Source organism: Poecile atricapillus, chromosome 10, assembly GCF_030490865.1.
Source record: "Poecile atricapillus isolate bPoeAtr1 chromosome 10, bPoeAtr1.hap1, whole genome shotgun sequence".
Lineage (NCBI taxonomy): Eukaryota > Metazoa > Chordata > Aves > Passeriformes > Paridae > Poecile > Poecile atricapillus.
Genome location: NC_081258.1, coordinates 15,579,133 through 15,598,914, shown reverse-complemented (window position 1 = coordinate 15,598,914; position 19,782 = coordinate 15,579,133). Strand labels below are relative to the sequence as shown.

Genomic DNA, 19,782 nt, shown 5'->3' with positions numbered 1-19,782 from the left:
GCAGGGCCCCCCTTACAGAGCAAGGGGCTGTCAGTGCAGGAATCTGGGCTTGTCTAGGGGTGAGGACAAAAAAAAAAAGGGGGGGTTGTGGTTTTCCTCCACCCCTGCACTGGGCACTTGGGAAAGGAAGGTTCATCGGTCTTGTTCACCTGCTCCACCTTCCAGCAGGACACACCTGAGAGCCAGCGAGGCTGAGGGTGGTGGATTCACAGCATTTGGCTTTCTTTGGGAGATCTGTGATGGCAGGATGACCTCCCTCAGCATCCTGCTTTCTCCTGCTCCACACACAGCACCGAGACATTTTGTGCCATGGCCAGTGGGATCAGCAGTTGTGGTGGCAGGAGACAACTTCTTCATCACAGCTAAAGTTCTGGACTTGGCTGCAGGTTTGCAAACAGGTCTAGATTTTTGCTGGGACTGCTATCTTCATATTCTGCTTCCCTTCCAACACCTTTCTTGCCCATGTGTAAGGAAGTCACCTGAGAAACCCATCTGTGCCAAAGGGAACCCCAGCTATGTTAGAACACAGCTTCTAGCTATTGCTGGCACTGTGGTTTCCTCTCCTGCCTCTTCAAGTGCAGAGATGTGAAGCTGTGGCACTGGGGGCAAGCACAGGATGATACCTGCCCTTCGTGCATCTTGCCAGGTACCCAAACTGGGCTGCAAAATGGGCCAGGTGGCTGCATGTCCATGGAGCCAAGGGCTTGTTTGTGCTCAGGGAGAAACAGGGCTCTAGCAGGAAAGGAGCATGGGGGTCACTCCCATCTACTCCAGGAAATGTCAGAAATTAGGGGAAACTGACCCTAGTAGGGGAAAGGGGAAGAGAAAACTGGTCCCACCTGGCAGGGGGAGGAGGGGGATGAGGGAGAGGAGCCAAGCTGATTCTCACTCACTGTGTTTGTGTCTGCAGGAGGAAGCAACTGCTCCCAGAGGATGGTCTGGACAAGGGGCTGGTGAGCCAATCCCCCAGGCCAGTGCTGGGCTGGGATGAGGAGCAGAGGGAAAGGTGTGTAATGGGCCCAGGGGTTCGGGATCAGCCAGGGGGTCACATCCTGGGGCTGGCTGGAAATTGCAAAGATCCCAGAAGTGCTGGGATACCAAAGGGAGAAGGAGCCATGCCACGTGGTGTTCTTCTCACTACACAATACCCAAATAAACACAGGTCAATCCTAATTCAGATGCTGTAGGTTAAAGAACAGGTTCAAGGCCAGGCTGGATGTGGCTTGGAACAACCTGCCCTTGTGGAAGGTGTCCCTGCCCGTGGCAGAGAGGCTGGAAAGAGATCACCCTTAAGGTCCCTTCTAACCCAAACCACTCCAGGTTTCCATGACCCCCTGAACCTGCCCTGGGGCTTCCCTACCTTCATGGAATGCCCGCTGGTGTCCCCACAGCCTGCCCCAGCGCATCGGCTCGGCCACGAGCCTGAGCAGCGCCGTCATCAACACTCGGCTGCAGGAGCTAGTGAGGCTCTTCAAAGAGAGGACAGAGAAGGTGAAGGAGAAGCTGATTGACCCCGATGTCACCTCGGACGACGAGAGCCCTGTGGCATGTGAGTTCAGGTGGGGCTGGGTGTGTTCCCCTGCTGGGTCCCTGTCCACGCTGTGTTTTCTGGGAGGCACCTGTTTTATTAACAGTTTAAAGACCTTAAAAAAAGCTACAGTAAGAAGATTTTTCTGCCCTTTGAAATAACTGTGTGGCCTCTCCCAGCTCCCACCAAGCCAGCACCTGCAGCAGCACCGGTGCCTGCCCCAGGAGGAGAGCTGGAGGGGGACAAACCCTCGGGGGATGACCACTACTGTGAGATGCTGTGCTGCACATTCAAGCACCGGCCCTGGCTGGACCGCCTGAAGAGCTACCAGTTCCCCAGCAGCATCGACCCCCTGACCAGTGAGTGATGGAGCACAGCCTCGTGCCTGGGCTGGGGACAAGCTGGTGGGACTGGGGGAGAGAGGGTGAGGAGGTGAGGAAGTGTAAAGAGAGCAGGAGAACTAAGCAAGAATCAACTTAGTTTCCACTAAAGCACAGAATTTTAAATTCCTCTGCAAGGCACCGGCTTTCCTAAATATTTCCAGCTGAGGGTGTCAGGAGCATGACTGGACATTCTGCTTTCCCTGTGGCATGGATACCCCCCCCCAAAAAAAATTAAAATCACAAAAGAAGATTCCACTGCCTTGTGGCCACCCCACAGAAGGCCAGTTCTTTCTTTAGTCTCTCATATTCCTCAGTCCTTTGGAAACCTCTGGGCTCAGGCATCCAGCCACCAGTTCAGCATGGCTGGAAGGGAAAAACAAGGAAGTTGGAGTTGTGGGAGCAGAACAAAAGCAAATATAGCTAAATGAGCAAAGTTAGAAGAAGCTTTCTGATGAAGCATGGTGTGTTCTGTGACCGGGGGTGCTCACTCTGTGCTGGAGCCCAGCTGCAGTTAAACACTGTCACCAAGAGACTTCCTGCAGGTTTTCCTGTTGTGCTGAGGGCAGGTCAGGGAATAGAAAATTCACAGAAGGGGATAGAAGATGCAGGAGATTCACACAGAGGAGGGATGTCTGCCCAGCTGGTCATGGTGCTGTTCCCTGTGTGCAGATCTGATGTACGTGCTGTGGCTGTTCTTCGTTGTCATGGCCTGGAACTGGAACTGCTGGTTGATCCCCGTCCGCTGGGCTTTCCCCTACCAGACTCCAGCAAACATCCACTACTGGCTGCTGGTGGACTACCTCTGTGACCTCATTTATCTGCTGGACATCCTCATCTTTCAGACCCGGCTGCAGTTTGTGCAGGGGGGAGACATCATCGTGAGTGCAGGGCACTGCATCCCACCCCTGGGGACCAGCCGTGGGGACCTCCCATCCCCCCGAGGGGCACGGGTGCTGCTGGGCTCTGAACCGAGCTCTCCGGGCTCTCTCCATGGCCATGGCCATCAGGGCTCTGTCCCCTCTCAGAGACCACGAGCATCTCTCCTGACACGGACTGGATAAGGCAGCAGCCTTTTAGTCTGCTAAACACACCATTTTTTCCTACAAAATCAATGCTATCCTATCCAGGAACCGTGTGGCCTCTGGTTCCTGCTCCTGGGTAGGGATGCCTGCTCCAGGGGGTGGTTCTGCCCGTGGTGAGGTGCTCATTGACTGGCCCTGGCACAGCCCTGTGGTGCCAACCTTGGGCATGGGCGTAACAAACTCTGGGGTTAATTTTCAGGAGCACGCCAGGCAGGATGCATCAGCAATTATAATCTGAACACACAGATCACATGCCTGAGATAAGGGAAGCCCTTGATTTCATTTCCATATTCAATTAAACAAACTGTGAAAAATCACACCTTGAGGGTACAGCCTCCCCATGGCCGTGCAGATGCTCAGACAGGCAGTTTCCCCTGCAAATGCTGAATTTTGTGGTGCTGGCACTGTGATGTGCTTTTCCTGGGATGCAAAATCAGCACAGGATGTTCCAAGGTAGGATGGGAAGATGGCATGCAGCCAGGACTTCTCTGCTCGCTCTTCTCCCCTTTCCAGGCACAGAGGGAACATCTTCCCTGTTGTGGTGCAGAGGAGGAAAGCCAGGCATGACCATGTTGGCCCCAGCTGCCCTTTTTCTAAGCAATAATCAATATTCCTCTCTCTCTCTCCTTCCTGTTCCCCTCCAGACTGACAAAAAGGCCATGAAAGAGAACTACCTGCGATCACAACGCTTCAAGGTTTGTCAAAACTTTCTTCATTCATCTGAATCTTTAATCTGCCCTGTGGGTTGCAGCCCCACCCCAGTGCTCCTGCAGGTCCCCACAGAGGTTTCTCCCTGTGTGGATTTCAGATGGACGTGCTGTGCCTCCTGCCCCTGGATTTCCTCTACTTCAAAGTGGGTGTCAACCCCCTGCTGCGCTTCCCTCGCTGTCTGAAGGTGAGTCAGGGCTTACAGAAGCAGGCAGAGCAGCAGCTGCAGGGGATGTGAAGGAGGCCTGTGCTGCCTGGGGTGAGCTATGGCTTGTCACACTCATCCATGATGACAGGAAGATTATAAAATGGAGGGAAGTTCTGTCCCAAAGGCTTTGCAGGGCTGTTGGTCAAACACTTCATTTCAATCCTAACTACTCACATTTGACTAGAAGGGCTCTTGTGGATGGAGACAAATCTGTCTGTGGCAGTCCATGCTGCAGAGGGGCTGTAGGAGGGAAATGAGGGACAGAGGGGTTTTATGGGGAGGTGACCTGGAACATGCAGCTCTCTTTCTCCTCCCAGTACATGGCCTTCTTCGAGTTCAACAACCGCCTGGAGGCCATCCTGACCAAGGCTTACATCTACAGGTGAGGGGCATGGGGGGAAGGAGAGAGCATGGAATTGCTGTTTGCCACTGCGGAGGAAGGTTCTGATCATTCTGCACTTGTTCTGGGTCCCTGATTTATTTCCCTGCTGTGCCTGGGCTGGCTGACACGGACTTTGGCTGATGTGGTAGGACATCAGGGTCCCAAAGCCTGCATGAGTAGGATCCCCTCTCTCCGGCCCATGGGGACAGGGGTGCTGGCAGTGAAGGAGAGCCATCAGCAGATAAACTGCTTTTTCTGGCACTTCTGCAGCTGCAGGGCTGCAGGAGGCAGCAGCAGGATTGGGGTGCTCTGTGATTCCTGCCTTGGCAGGACCTGTATGGTCACCACTTCAAGGCTCCTACTGATTCCAGCAGACATCCTCTCCCTTCCTGCTCTCTCCTGGGTTTTTCTGCAGGGTGATTCGGACCACTGCCTACTTACTGTACAGCCTGCACGTGAACTCCTGCCTCTACTACTGGGCCTCAGCCTATGAAGGACTGGGCTCCACCACCTGGGTCTATGATGGGGAAGGAAACAGGTACAAACCAGGGCTGGGGGTGTCACACAGCACAGCCTGCTGTGATGAGCTGGAGCAATAAGGGAGGTGTTGGGATAGAGCTGGATTTATAAAAACCCCTGAAGCAAAGGGTTGGGAGTGCCAGGAGAAGATGTGGAGCCAGGGAGAATGACAAGGATGGGAGGGATGGGATATGCAGTAATACACAGAGCTGCGAGGGCAGAGGTGGAAAGCAGTGGCAGCTTGAAGTGGCTGAAAAAATGGGATCCTGGTGCTGGGAAGCTCCAGGAATGCTCCCTGGCCAGCCAGGATTGAAGAATGAATCCTGTTTCTATCTGTGTTGACTGTTGCCAGATTGGGATCAGGCCCCTCAGACCAGCCAGGCTGTGAGATGGGGACAGTGGCCAGCCCTTCCCCTCACCATGGCAACATGGTTACATGTCCCCTGTGCTGATTGTCCCTACAGGCAGAGTCCTTGGCTCACAAGCCGAATGCCCACATCTGTGTTAATGTTGCTGCTAGAGAGTTATTTTGTAGACAAATCTGTGTCCATCTTCGGGTGGAAACAAAACACCCAAGGGAATGCCCAAGACCAGGGCATCAGGAATTCACTTGGCTTCTCCTAAGTGCCATGCCAACAATTTGCCCACAAACACATTTTTTCCCCTGATGATTTCTAAAAGCATAAAAGTTGCTGAAAATATATTGCTGGTTTATGGCAGAGCCGTGAGGAGCAGAAAACAGGAGTAACCAGAGCAGCTGAGCCTCCCAAGTGGAGGTTCCTGGAGGGACCATTGGTCCCCCTGCTCCTGTAGCATCTCCAGAAGCACCTGCAGGTGTGGTGGGGAGTCTGAAGCCCTTCAGTTTTTCCCTTTGTCATCCACAATAAGTCTCAGCAGGCTCTGGCTTGCCATGGTCAGAGGCTGTGATCTCAAAACAGAAATGCCTTCAGAGCTGCCTCCTCTTCTCCTCCCAGCTACATCCGCTGTTACTACTGGGCAGTGAAAACCCTCATCACCATCGGGGGCCTGCCAGACCCCAAGACGCTGTTTGAGATCGTCTTCCAGCTGCTGAACTACTTCACAGGAGTCTTTGCTTTCTCCGTCATGATAGGGCAGGTGAGTTGGGATAGGGGGGATTTACAGCCTCAGGTGAGGGTGGATTTGGTGGGTTTGATGCACAGGTTTGCTTCTCCAGGTTTGTTTCCCCCATGGGAAGACCTGCTCAGTATTGGTGCAAGAAAAAAAGGATCTGGCAGATGCTGTTAGGGCTTTGCTTACATGCTTAACCTGCTGATGGATAAGTGACAGCAACTTAAAATTCTCCTCTACCTCTTCCATTCAGATGAGAGACGTGGTTGGTGCTGCTACTGCAGGGCAAACTTACTATAGGAGCTGCATGGACAGCACCATTAAATACATGAACTTCTACAAGATCCCCAGAACTGTTCAGAACCGGGTGAAGACGTGGTACGAGTACACGTGGCATTCCCAAGGCATGCTAGGTGAGATCCAGCCACCCCAAGCTCATGTTTTACTGTGGTTGCTCTGCAGAGCTGAAATGTCAAATAGCACTACAGTTTGGGGGTGGAGGGTGGATTATTTTACTCTTCAGTATAGGGGCTTGCTTGCCCACCTACAGAGTTTAGACTGCCACTGGGTCACAGCACTTTGGTGACTTGGCATCACTCACAGCACACTGAGTCCAGTGTCCCATGTGCCCTGCAGAGAGGACAGTGCCTGTCCATCACTGGTCAGAGTGTGTCCAGCAGCAAAGCCACCAGCTCACCCTACCAGTAAATTATCAGGCAGGACCAGAACCTTGTGTCAGCCCTTGTGGACAAGAAAAATGCTGACTTGGGCTTGGTGGTCTGTTTCTGAGAGCCATCAGGGCAGGGATAATGCAAAGGGTGATTTTCCATCTTATTTCAGATTTAGACCTGCAGGGTGGACAGAGGCTGGAGGAGACCCTTCTGTGCGAGCTGGCTCCTGCCCTCTGCCACCAAGAACAGGGGCTGCCTCCCCACTGCCACATGAAGGACACACTCTCTGATCAGGTGTTGGAAGCAGCCACTTTTCTGTTTTGTCTCACAGATGAGTCGGAGCTGCTGGTGCAGCTGCCAGACAAGATGAGGCTGGACATCGCCATCGACGTGAACTACAACATCGTGAGCAAAGTGGCCCTTTTCCAGGTACCCTCTGCAGCACAGGCCCTGGCTGGCACAGCCTGCCACACCAGCACAGACTAATGCTGGCATGTTCTGGCTCTGTTTGGGCTCAGGGCTGTGACAGACAGATGATCTTTGACATGCTGAAGCGGCTCAGATCAGTGGTCTACCTGCCCAACGACTACGTGTGCAAGAAGGTAACGAGACGCTTGGGAGTCACAGCCAGGCTGTGCAGGCCTAGGGAAAGCCAGGCCTGGCCCATCGTCCTGGGAGGGAATTTGGAGCAAAAACATCCTTGGTTGCAGCTGCTCTTGTACAAAACTGACCCTTTCTGCTGCAGCTCTGAACAGCAGGAGAGCAGGGGAAAGCTGGTTGGAGTCTTTGGGAGGCTGAGATGGGAATGCTGAGGAGCGAGCACCATCAGGACATTTAGGGAGCTTGGAGAGGACAGCATGGTCATGGGGATTTCCAGCAAGATGCTGCTTAGGGCATCCATGAGGTCTCCCTGTTTCTGGGCATCCCAGCCAGCTCCCCCCTTCCCTGCAGGGAGAAATAGGCCGTGAGATGTACATCATCCAGGCGGGACAAGTGCAGGTGCTGGGGGGACCCGATGGCAAATCCGTGCTGGTGACTCTGAAAGCTGGATCTGTCTTTGGGGAAATCAGGTGAGTGAAGCATTTCAGGGAGCTGGGGAAATACAGCCTGTGGGCTTTGGGTGAGGAGCGTGGGAAGTGGAAGGATCAGCAGCATCCCAGTTAATTTTTGTGGCTGAGACAAAAAAATTACAGCTTTTCTGCTGTTTTTGTCATCGTGTTGTTTTCTGCCCAGGGAGCTGGTGATGGTAAATATGGATGGAGGAATGGGAAAACTGATCAGAAAAGTTGTTTCACAAATACAGTCTCCCAGCCATTAATCCACCCCTTTCATGGGAATGAAAAGCCCTGTACCAGTGTAACACAGCAATACTGCTGCCTCCCCACAGCCCAGCAGACACTAGACTGGTGTAAAACACAATATTTAACCCTCAAAACCCACAAGTCATTTTTTATATAGTACTCCATGCAGCGTTTCCCTTTATCACCCTTTAAAAATTGTGCATGATGAATTCCATCAGGAGAGAAAATTAAACTCCGAGTCCCCTGAAAGAGAGAGGTGGAGACGTGTGAAGGAGATTTGGCGTTCCGAGCCTGTGAACAGAGGTGTTGATGTCTTGCATTCTCTCCCAGCTTGCTGGCAGCAGGAGGGGGAAATCGCCGGACAGCAAACGTCGTGGCCCACGGCTTCGCCAACCTTTTTATTTTGGAGAAGAAGGACTTGAACGAGATTTTGGTGCATTACCCGGAGTCTCAGAAGCTGCTGCGCAAGAAAGCCAAGTGCGTGCTGGGCTGCTGCTTTCTAACCTGCGGGGGTTTATAAACAGCAGAGCCCGGGCTTCGCAATCTGCGGGGAGTTTTGTGTGTGTGTGAAGCCCTGGGGAAGCTCCTGCTGCTGCTGCTGCCCCTCTCCCGGAGCCGGCTCCGCTCGGGGCTGCAGCCGCGCTCCCTCGGCAGAGGGCACCCGGCCCCCGCCGCTGCCTCGGGACGCTCCGGCTGCCAAAATTCCCCTCTCAAAGGGGGTGGAGCATGGCCAAAGTGCCTTCGTTTAAAAAAACCTGTCCAAAGATGCGTTTTCGTTTCGCTTCAATTAGTTATTCTGTCCTCCCTAAGACACATAAAGATCCTTGTCCTTTTGACGCTCGGTTTCTCTGCATTATAAATCCAGCTTTTAGCACGTGTTCCCGGACTGACATCGCCTCTCCCTTTCCGTGCTGTAGGAAAATGCTGAAAAGCAACAACAAGCCCAAAGATGAGAAAGGAGGCCCCGGAGATGCGCTGATCATCCCCCCGAAAGCTGAGACCCCAAAGCTGTTCAAGGCTGCCCTGGCTGCCACGGGGAGGATGGGGGGCAAAGGGACCCGGGGGCGGCTCCGCTGGAGGCTGCAGGAGCTGAAGGCGATGCAGGAGACACAGGTCAGCATGGAGAGCTTGAGGTGCCTTAAAGGACTGAGCTCAGGATGTTGGGGTCTGTCAAAGCGTGAAGGGGTGAGCCAACATCTTGCACAGGCCTTTGGGGGAATGCCAACGTCCCACAGGGGTTTGTTTTGCTATACAAAAGGGAAAGACATGAAATTTTTGCCTACCTGTGCTAAGCCTGAGTCTAATTTCTAGCTAGGCTATAACCACAGACAGATGAATGTCTCTTCTATCCTGCAGACACAGAGCCCCTCAGAATTAATGAGTGCACTGGCAGGGACACCCAGCACCCACAGCCCAGTTGATGTTTCAAGGTTTTCAGCAGAGATCCCCACAGCAGGGAATGCCATCCTGCCACTTCTTTTCCTCCCCTTTCCTTTTTGTCATGAGCAGCTGAAAAGGAAAACCACTCTGTCCTTTTTTTTTTTTCCTTTTTTTCTTCCACCTGTCTCGACTAAACTTGTAAGGAAAATTTTGTCTCCATGCAGACCTTTTTACTATTGTCAGCATGGAACCAGGCACACTTATCACATTTGGATGTGCAGAGGGAGGGGAAAGAGGAGCTGATAGGGAGTGTGGTGGCCTTGAGGCTGGGTAAACACCAGCCAAGCATAGCTGCAGTCCTTCAGAGGCATGAGAGGCTTCAAACAATGTGGTGTTTAACATTAATCCATAACCAGTTAACAGCAGCAGTGAACAGTGTTAGTGAGGGCTCTGAATGAGTGGAAAAAGCCCAGTTGCTGAAGGGTGCATGGGAACTAGCCCCACTAATGGGTGAGCAGGGCCCTGCTGACTTCCCTCGGCATGGCACATCCGTGGGGGAGGCTTCTAAGGCTCCTCTCTAAAGGAGGACAGGGCAGTCTGGGACTGCTCCCTCACAGCAGCACTGGTGCCAGGTTTGGCCAAGATCAGCCCCTCCAGAAGCTTCAGGAGCGAAACCAGAATTAGTGCAGATGTGAGAAAGCTCTGCCGTGCTCCTCTCTCCGCATTTCTCGAGGCATGCAGGATGAAATCCAGCGGCTCCTCTTGCAGGGAGCATCTCTGGCATCAAGCTAACATCCCAAGGCAGAGATCCTGTGGTGGAGCCACAGAACACCTGTCCAGCTTTGCCATGTTAGGGGTAGTGAGTGGGCAATGATCTGCTAAGGTTGGTTTTGCCTCTTTTTTTACTTGCAGGTTTCCAGTGTCAGCCCAACCCTACCAAAATCACCAGTGCACCAGAGATCACCTGTCATGTCCCACAAAGCACAAACACGCCCAGGAGAAGAAATATTCTCAGAATCTTCTGATCATTCAGTCACCATTCGTGTGATTTCCACAGCAAAAGAAGAAGAGGAAATCCTTGCTGCTGAGATTTCAGAGAAAGATGAAAAAAAAGAAGAGAAATGAAACAGCAGCAGGTCCCAGGGCAAGCGTAGGAGTCAGGCAAATGCCTGGGCTAGCAGATTTTTGTTGTTAATGATTTGCATGCAGTGGCTGTAGGTTTTGCTATGTGCTGTGGGTAGGATCTGCCTCTCTCTTCTGCCCAAACCCTCAATCACTGCTGATAAAAGTCTCTGCCATCTGACCCAGAATCATACAAGGTTTCTATGCTCTGCAGATCTATTGAGCACCTTTGTTAATTTCCCACTAAATCTCAGGTCAGCCCCCTTGCTTTGAAATCCAGCCTTGTGGAGGGAGAGCTATGGAAAAACTGCTTTTTATGGCTCTGGATGGTTAATGAGTGTTCAGACAAAGCATGAAGAGTTATTCACCTCTGACAGCTGAGTCACTGCTTGGCTAGAAACAACCAAGGGAAAAAAAACAAGGTTTCTCTGTTGGGCTCAAGGTTGACAGCAGCAGTGGGGAGTGATTCATCTGAAAAGGATGTGGGCTATGCTCACAGGCCAAGCATGGAGCAAATTAAACTGTCCTGAGAATGCCAAGCTCTGTCCCCAAGTGCCCAGACTGCAAGATGCTTGAGGGTCCCTGTGTGGTGCCAAGACAACCTTGGCTTTGCCACTGGGAAGAATTCCTGCCAGCTGTCCACCCTGGGAAGGTGGTGGACTCTCCGTTACTGGGGGTTCTTATGGACAGGTTTGATGAGCATCTTTCAAGGACAGAGGAGCACAATTCTGGATGAGATGTTCCTGGAGGTCTTTTCCAGCCTTGGGATTTTTCTGTGCTGCCACAGCTGGGAGGGATAGAGCAGGAAGGGAGAAGCTGAGTTGGTTCCCAGCTGGGAGGGGAAAGAGAAGTGCAGTAAGTGCTCTCCTCTCCCAGACAGTGTTTCAGAGTCAGCTCAGAGCCTGTAACGTGCCAACAAGCATGCACGAGCATGCAGGTGCTCCCCTGCACTCATTGCTGGATGTCCACATTTCCAGCAGGCAATTTCCAGCCTTTCAGTCACTTCAGACTGGCTCTTGGCCACATTTCCCATGGAGAGAGAAGCCACTCTGGTGCTGCTCATCACTGGAGTCATGAAGTCACTCTCCCAGCCGTGCTGGGACTGGGTGCTGGAGGGGAAGGGAAACATCTGGTCAGCAGCAGCACCCAGCTGCTGGCTCAAGGTATCCCATCTTCTTCCAGCACACCAGGTCCTTCCTCATCCTCCTCAAAGCCAGCACCAAGCAGAGCAAGCTGCTGGTGAGCTGAGAGGTGGTGAGCAGTGCATCAGGCGGTGCTGGATGAGGTTCTGCAGCTCCTCCCCAGGTTTTGGGCTGTCCCTGTCCCCACAGCACCACTGGCTCCATCGAAAGGAGCCACTCTCCATCCTCTGGAGGAAAAGTTGGGGCAGGTTTTGCTGCAGGGCCCTGTCACCATGGCCAAGGGGCTTCTCAGGTGTTCAGCAAATGCTGTGAGCAGTGCTGCAGGTTCCACAGGTCTGGCTGTGACACAGCCAGGCTCTTGGTGAAGGGTGGCAGCGCTGGCGTCACCCCCTGGGTGATCCCTCTTCCCATCAGCAGCCTGGGGCTGACCTTCACCTCCTTTGGGATCTTCTTTTCTTGCTTTTTTGCCTCCTTCTCTTGCGAAATGTATGGGTTTCGGGGGGGGGGGGGGGGGGGAAGGAAAAAAAATAAGCCAAAATAGATGTTAGCACTTGTTAACTATGTCTTTTCTTCTTTTGAATAAATTTAATAAACTCCACTATATACTGCAGGAGGGTCTGGAGCCATCACATTGCAGGGGAGAGCCTGCACTCACCCAAACCTCCCTGAATATTTCTCATCCTCAGTCATTTGCAGGTGGTTTCCTGCCAGGTAGAAGATTTTGGTGGGGAGTGCAAAGTTGAGGGTTTTTTGCATTCTTTAAAGATTTATATAATCAAACCAGGAAACATGCAAACATCAAATTGAGGCTTTGATTTGCTGCTATGATTTAATATTCTTTAGAAAAAGCATTTAAATAAATAGTGGGCTGTAATTGCTCTCATAATTCACTGTATCTACAATAAACACCATGTGGATTGCCATTCATTTGCTGTGGATTTATTTCAACATTCCAGCTGTTTTTCAACTTCTTGCTCACTCATGCACTGAGAGAGCCAGAAAATCCTCACATGCAGTTCACATTTCCCAATAAATAATTGAGAGGCTCAGAGGTCACATAATACTGGTAGTAGAATTGTAATTTGCCTTAAACCACCAATAGGAGGGGGGGAAAACTTTCTTAAATAGCAAAGATTGCTTGAAGATCCTAGTTTTCAACATGCAGCGTGAGCTGGTGATGGATACACAACTGGTAATTCTGGAACCATGGGGAGATCTGAAATTATCCTTCTCTGTGATCTGTTTATGGCTTTAGTTCTTTGGAGAGATTATTCTCCAGGTAATAATTAAGGTCAAGGTAAGGCTAGGCTTGCAGGCTGGGCTGGGAGTTGAGCTCAGGTTTATTTGCTCTGCAGGACTATTTAGAGAGGACAGAGACTTTAGTGCTTCTTGTTTTGGGGGTTGCCATGGATTGGCTTTCTTCTGTTGAACTTTTAAATTCCATTCATTTACCAGTTTTGCTGTATTTGCAATGGGCTTCCTTTGCATTGGTTCCAATAAATATCTTGCAGAGGACACTCATCACCACTGCCCTTGGAATGTTCCTGATGGATTTGGTAACACTCCATGTACCTTTACTGCATCTCTTATTAGCTTTTGCTCATTCCTCTTGACATCCTTAAGTCTTGGGTCGATCTGATATGAGATCCTCTCATAATATTAATGCAGCACTTGGGGAATCTTGGCGGGCAGCTGCTTATTGCCATAGAAACCAGGTCTTCTTGCAGTGATATTTTAGCTGTTGCTGCTTTTTAGTGAAATAAGTGGAATAGAGAAGTGCTGGAGGAAGAAGCAGAGCTTGTCTTTGAAGCTGTAGGAATGTGGTAGGATTTGCCTCACTGTCACCAGTAGCATCTTTATCGGAGGCTTTATATATACTGTTTATATTTTTATATATGTAATTATTTTTTTTTACATTGGAGTTGTATTGATATTCCTTGTGGTCTGTGTCTTTCAGAGAATTGATAGTGATTCAATGTTCTGTAGGAAGTTAGAGAAGACAAATGTCTCCCATTAGAAAAATCAGCTGACAGAAGGAATAATATAACCCACCACAGACATCTGACAGTGCAGGAAGTTATTTTCCCCTGGACAGAAACAGGGCAGGTAGTTCTCTGTATTTATAGCCAGAGAAATCTTTTAAAAAGATTAAGTGCAATTGCAGGTTAATCACTGATAAGGTTCTAACGAAAGTAAAAGCAAATAAGCAGGTTTGGGGATTAGACTCAGGTCCAGAAAGAAATTGCAGGATAAATGGAAAGCCCAGTTAAATGGTGTTTAATTAGAAAGCTTGAAATAAAATTAAGCACTTCAACCTTGAATCCTGCAGACCTTAACCAGCAGGACACACTTTTAGTTCTGGGAACAGTCTGTAACCCACTTTTTCTGTCTATATATATTTTTTATTTCCTTTGTGTAGCTCTGCTTCGAGTGACACTTGCACATAAATCTGTCTGAATCCCTTTTACCTTCCCCTAAAATGGAGCTAATACAAGTCTGTTTTTTCCTGCTCTGAGCACACAGCTCTTTTTAAGTGCAGTAATGGTCCCACTGGAGTTAACACTCTAAGAACAGCCAGACCACCTTTTGGGAAGGGGCCACACAGAGGTTCATAAACCTATGGATGTTCATGACAGCTCTTGCTAGCAGCAGCCTAGGCTGAGCTTAGGCTCAATGACCTTTTCCTTTCTCATTCTTTCCTCGTTTACCTGTTCTGGTTTTGGGATGAAACTTGGGATGAACTTTGGTTCATGCCCTAGGGTGAATGTCTGCGGGAGATCTGTGCAGGATCAGTGAGCTGGGTTTGATCATCTCAAGAATTGAAGCCTAGAAACCTATCTTCTTTCACGCAGTTTTCCCTGCTTTTGGAAGTCCCTTGATGCATGAGAAGAGCTGGAAGCCGAACAGTTAAAGTCTCAAAACTGTTTTCTTGGATGAACTGGAAGAAATTTGAGAAGAAATGTAAACAACTGGAGAAGTGAGATAAATCGGTTTGTGGGGATGCCAGAGAACACTCCTGCCAGCTCTGGGCTGTGGCATCCTGGGGACAACCAGCATGACCCAAATTACTCCACCCCGTTTGCAGATGCTCTTCTTTGCAAACCTGAGCTCAGGGGGAGCATCTCTGCTCCCTTCCCAGCTGTATCTGCCAGCAGTGGTGGGGAGGGCCGGCTGTTCCCCCCGCAGTGGGAATGCTGTGGGGGCTGGCTGAGCATCCAGGGCACCCTGGAGCCCCCCACGGCTCTCCCCGGGGATGAGCTGGATGTGTCCCAGCCTGAGCATCACGGGGACGGTCCGAACTTGCCCCACGGTGAGCATCACATGAGCTGCCCCATGATGCTCTGCCTTAGCAATAACCAGAGGAATGAAGACCAGCCAGACCAGTCACTCATTCCAGATAAGAGGCTCTTTTGTGCTGCAGAAATACCAATATCACGTGCAAATCCCTCCGCTGCCATGGTTACTGGCCACCGTCAGAGCCGCCGGCGAGAGGCGGCTGTGGCATCGACAGGGCTTCAGCTCTTCCCTTCCCAGGGAAAACCCCAAAAAACCTCACTCGGCCCCAAAAAGGGCTGCAGGTGCCTGCAGGGAGCCCTGGCCCGGCATCGCGGTGATCAGAGCTCGCTGCCGGCGGAGGTTCTGCCCTGCCACTGGGCATTACGCTCTGGGTTTTCTGAATTCCTCACTAATAGCCCGAGATATTACTAAAAAAATGAAAATAGCGCTGCAGCTTGGGTGGGCAGGGATCAGGTATGCCCCATTTCCTGTTTTTCTGGCGTTAGGAACAGCTTGACCTCTTGGCACTCTTGCTTTTTGCACTAATGCTCTTCTCATTAAAGTGCTTTCCTGAGCACTAATTAGGGCGGTTTTCCTTTTGTAAATTAGCCTGATACGATCTGTGTGTCTTGGCAGACACCCTCGGAGCAGGAACCTCCTTTGCGTTTGATCGCTGTTTATTTTGCAAATCTCCCCAGTTTCAATGTTCTTAACTGCCTTCTAGAAAGTGCTGGCAGGTGGAGATTAATGGGAGGGAAATGGGGTTTTCCAGCTGGCCTGCCTTGAGAAACAGGAGACTTTTTGGTGCTACAGGGGCCTTCCAGTTGCTGTGGGTTAATGGGGTGCTGTGGGCACACAGAAGCTCCGTCCCGTCCCATCCTTGCATACTGTGCAATGGAGGAGCAGGGCTGCAAGGAGAGGCCCTGCCTGAACCAACCTTTAAACAGGCAATAGAAAAAAGGAAATCAAATTAACACGTTCATTTTCTGCAGTTAATCAGAAATTTTCTTGTGACCAGACCCAAGCAACCCCAAACACATCTAAAACTGTATGTCTGTGGACAGAGGGAAGTCCACCTGTCTGCCACTGCCCCTAAATCCGTGGTGTCAGCAATTTGCTGGGACCAGTGGTGCTCAGGAGGGGACGGACTTTAATCAGCTCTCATGTTCTTAAAGCACTGGCAGATGGGAGCAGAGGGGACAGTGCTGTCTCCGTCTCTGGCCACAGATGGGAATAGAGCCACAAGGGATGGGCTGAGAAATTCAGTGGTGAAGGCAACAGTGGGTGCAGGAAGCCATCCTGTGCCTTGGCTTGCTGGGGAGGCTGGAGCGAGTAGAGCATCCCTGGGGAGTCCCAGCACCCTGTCCCTGCAGCAGCCCTGGGACCCTTCTGGGGCCAGGCACCTCTAGGGACCCTCTTTACAACAGCATCCACTGCTCCACAGGAAGGGGAGAACTGCAGGGGGGCTTCACTCAGGGACCCCTGAGGCTGGGACAGAGTCAACAAAGTCCCTGATGAAAAGACAACGATTTTTAAATGCTGGTGTGCCAGCCCCGTGGCACGATGAAGGATCCCACCCCAGAGAGCTGCTGCCAGCATAGACCAGCCCAGCCCCTTCCTGGTGTCTGAGAGGGGCTTGAGGACGGGTTCCCTTATCCCCTGGATATCTGGACCATATCCAGAGCTCAGCAGCCCTTCCCAGGCTGTGGTGAGCCATGCACACCCTGTGGGTGCTGGCAGGACTGTCGGTGCAGGGCTGGAGCTGGAGGAGCAGCAGGAGGAGCAGGATGCAGGCTGTGGAGAGCATCCCTGCCCATGGCGAGGAGTGTGAGCACCACAGCCTCGAGGGCAGCTTCTGCAGACCCATGGACACCATCAGGAGACTCGCCTGTGGAGGAGGATGCTTCCAGAAAAAGTGCCCAGGACCAGGGTTGGCCTGGATGGCTCCACAGGTGAGAGCAGTGGAGGGGGCTGGGGGCAAGCAGGGCATAGCCTGTGTCAAAATCAAAGGCTGAGGATGCAAACCAGCACAATGCCTTTGGATTGGAGTTGTTTTCATGAAACATCCCTGGATGTTTGCACACAGGCTCTGTGTTTATTTTGCTGTTGCTTCCTAGGGGGTTAATTCAGCTTCACATTTTGTCTGGTGGGCTGAAGGTGGAGATAACTAAATAGAGATGCCTGAGCCCTGGTCCCACCTCAGCTGGGATACTGAGTGCCCTGGCCATGCCCTGCTCCCACCTTGCATACCATTTCCATCTCCATCTCATCCTTTTTGTTTTACCTGACGCCTCTCTTGGATCTGATGTGAAAGCCCAGGAAGGTTTACATGAAGTTCCCAGCGAGCTGGCAGCTATTCCACGTCAATCTGCACAAACCCTGCCTGCCCTGCCAGCTTTTCCTTAATGTCTCCTTGTTTTTCCAGTTGTGAGTGATTGCTGAAGGGATCTCCTGGCAGAGAGGACTCGGGTTCACCCTTCACATCCCGTTCACCTCTAAGGCACATGCATGAAAATCTGGGTGTGGGTCTCCTCTCCATAAAGAGAAATTAAATCTGCTCACGCGGCGCCGGGCGCAGGCAGCAGAGCTGAAGCGTGTGGCTGTTTAATATTCATTGGGCGTAGATGTAAAACTTTTCTGTTCTAAAATAGTCTTGCACAGCACTGTACTGCTCCTTTTTCCCTAAACCTAAGCAGGAGGCTGGAATTCAATGTTTCCTTTGCTTGTCTTCCACAATTTCCCCTGATTCAGACAGGAAGCAGAAGACCCTTACTGGGTGTAAAGCCTGCTTTGAGGACAGATCCTGGCACTGTGTCTGCAGTTTGTAATTCTGTAGTCTGCTGAGAAAGAATCTTTGAAGCACCAACACAGGAACAAGAAATTTTGCTTTTGTTTTGAAACAGGATGAGTTTTTGTGGCAGTTATGCATCTTCTTTTGTATTAACAAGAAAACAGTATTTTCCTGTAAAATTTTGGCAGGTAGATTCATGGATCTCTTTGGTGACTCTGAACTGAGTGCAGTTTTCTTCAACATCTCAGTTGCACCTTAGAATTAAAAAAAAATAAAAAAATAATTGGTCTCAGTTAAGTCCATAATAACTAAATCACTATGAAATATGCTCCAGTAAGTTAAACTAGAAAGACCTCAGCCTTTTTCCTTGGTGAGTGGGAAGCTGTGAAAGCACGGGGTGGGCTGGAATGCTCCAGCTCAGTGTAGATAGAAGTGGGGAAGAGATCAGCCAGCAGTGAATGGAGGCAGCAGGAGCATCCCCACGGCTCCAGGGAAACGGGGGCTGGATGCAGATGGACACCTGGGCAGGGCTGGACCCAGGCTGTGCTGGGGGATCTCTGCTGATGTCCCGCTGCCCTGGGGCTCTGAGCAGTGCTGGGATATCCTTTATCCACAGCGGGTATCAGTGATCCGCGGGAGGATCTGTTTCCATCCCCCTGTGCCGTGCTGTGGTCCCAGCCCTGAGAATTCCCAGGGCACCGAGGGGTGGCACGGAGTGAGCCGAGGGGCCAGAGCACTGTACCCGTGCCAGGATGGACTCAGTGGGGTTTTGCAGGCAGCTGGATATCGAGCAGCCAAAGCCGGTTAGCAGGAAAGCTGTTTAACTCCATCGGTGAATATCCCACCTCGTTTGCATATTCATCCCTTTGTCGGGCGCAGCTCCCGCCGTGCAGCCGGGATGCAGCTGAGCCCATCGCTCATCACAATGTTTTCCTTCGCATGGCTGCATTTGCTTTATGACCACAGGGATATTTCCCTCTTCCCTGCAGAGGCTCTCACTGATTTACCTCTGCCCATGCCTAAATCTGCTGGATGTTATTAGTGAGCCCTGCATTCCTCCAGCCCCTGCCCCAGCATTGCACAGCCATTTACTACAGCCCCAAAACTCTATTCCCTAAATGATTCAAAATTACTGCTTTTGCTTCATTTCTTCTCCAAAGACAAGCACACTTTGGAGGGCACTAAAAATAAATGGGTTTGCTGAGAACTGAATCTGTTTCTTAAAGAGATGGCTCCCCTCCTTTCTGCCTGTGCCTCATCACACCGTGTCACCAGTGCCACCCAGCCAGGGTAATGGGCTCAGTGGCATTGTGGGGGCTTGGCTTCAAGGAGAAAATGAGCACCAGAAGTAGTAAAATTCTTAAAAGATCCCAATTACCCCTGCACTTCTATCATCAGACATTTCTTTAATTAAAAAGAATTGCAGAAAGCACCCAAGGTTCCAAGCAGAGGGTCCCAAGGATGCTCTGTAAGCACTGGCTGGGGGAGTGCTGGTGAGCTCCTTCCAGACCAAGTGGACCAGGATCTCCTCCTGGCATGCAGACATCTTTCCAGTACAGCCAGAATTTTTATTTGCTGGATGAAATAGCCTGGATGGAATTCACTTGGTGTCAAGCTGCCCCCTCTCTGGATCTGCTCCAGCACGGGCATCCCCCAGCCAGCAGAGAGGGTTTAGCCTCAGCTAGGACACCTCGTGCTTATTCTTAGCCTTGTTTCTAAGAAGTGCTTTATAAGCAGGAGCCTGTGTTGATTAATGCCATGAAACATTAATGACTTAGGAGGTGAGCTGCAGTCCTCCCACAGAGCAGCTCCCCACTCCCCAGCAGCCAGGGAGGCACAAAATGAGCCCAGCACTGTTTTGCTCTGGCAAGGCACAGGCGTTAAAGCCAAACCCAAGTTGTACCTGAAAAATATGACAAAGATAAAAGGTAGGTAAAAGGGAGAAGGAGGCTGATGTTTGGTTAGATGGTGTGCACTGAAGGCTGAGATAAAAAGTTCAGAAGGGTGGAAGAGTCACTCACCCAGTGGCTGCTGCACCTCACATGGCACTGCCCTGGCTGCCAGCACAGCAGAGGTTTTGTCTACCTGAATGCAGCAGGCTGAAAAAGGTGTTGTTTTTGCCATTTGCTTGATATAGAGGAGATTTGCATGGGGGACACAGGCAGAGCTGAGCCAGGCATGCAGCAGCTCCCAGCCAGAG

General features: G+C 51.1%; 1 protein-coding gene across 1 annotated transcript in view; it reads left to right on the top strand.

Moving 5' to 3' along the window:
• CNGB1 (cyclic nucleotide gated channel subunit beta 1) overlaps positions 1 to 12,431 on the top strand; it is a 30,046-nt gene extending 17,615 nt beyond the window's left edge. The window contains exons 18-33 of the mRNA XM_058846403.1: positions 911 to 1,006; positions 1,392 to 1,549; positions 1,708 to 1,887; positions 2,581 to 2,789; positions 3,638 to 3,688; positions 3,802 to 3,888; positions 4,227 to 4,291; positions 4,707 to 4,829; positions 5,785 to 5,926; positions 6,153 to 6,312; positions 6,902 to 6,999; positions 7,089 to 7,172; positions 7,522 to 7,640; positions 8,202 to 8,348; positions 8,789 to 8,984; positions 10,164 to 12,431. Coding sequence (XP_058702386.1) covers positions 911 to 1,006; positions 1,392 to 1,549; positions 1,708 to 1,887; positions 2,581 to 2,789; positions 3,638 to 3,688; positions 3,802 to 3,888; positions 4,227 to 4,291; positions 4,707 to 4,829; positions 5,785 to 5,926; positions 6,153 to 6,312; positions 6,902 to 6,999; positions 7,089 to 7,172; positions 7,522 to 7,640; positions 8,202 to 8,348; positions 8,789 to 8,984; positions 10,164 to 10,376 — 2,128 coding nt within the window. The 3' untranslated portion in view covers positions 10,377 to 12,431. The remainder of the gene's footprint in view (positions 1 to 910; positions 1,007 to 1,391; positions 1,550 to 1,707; positions 1,888 to 2,580; positions 2,790 to 3,637; positions 3,689 to 3,801; positions 3,889 to 4,226; positions 4,292 to 4,706; positions 4,830 to 5,784; positions 5,927 to 6,152; positions 6,313 to 6,901; positions 7,000 to 7,088; positions 7,173 to 7,521; positions 7,641 to 8,201; positions 8,349 to 8,788; positions 8,985 to 10,163) is intronic.
• Positions 12,432 to 19,782: the final 7,351 nt, after the last annotated feature.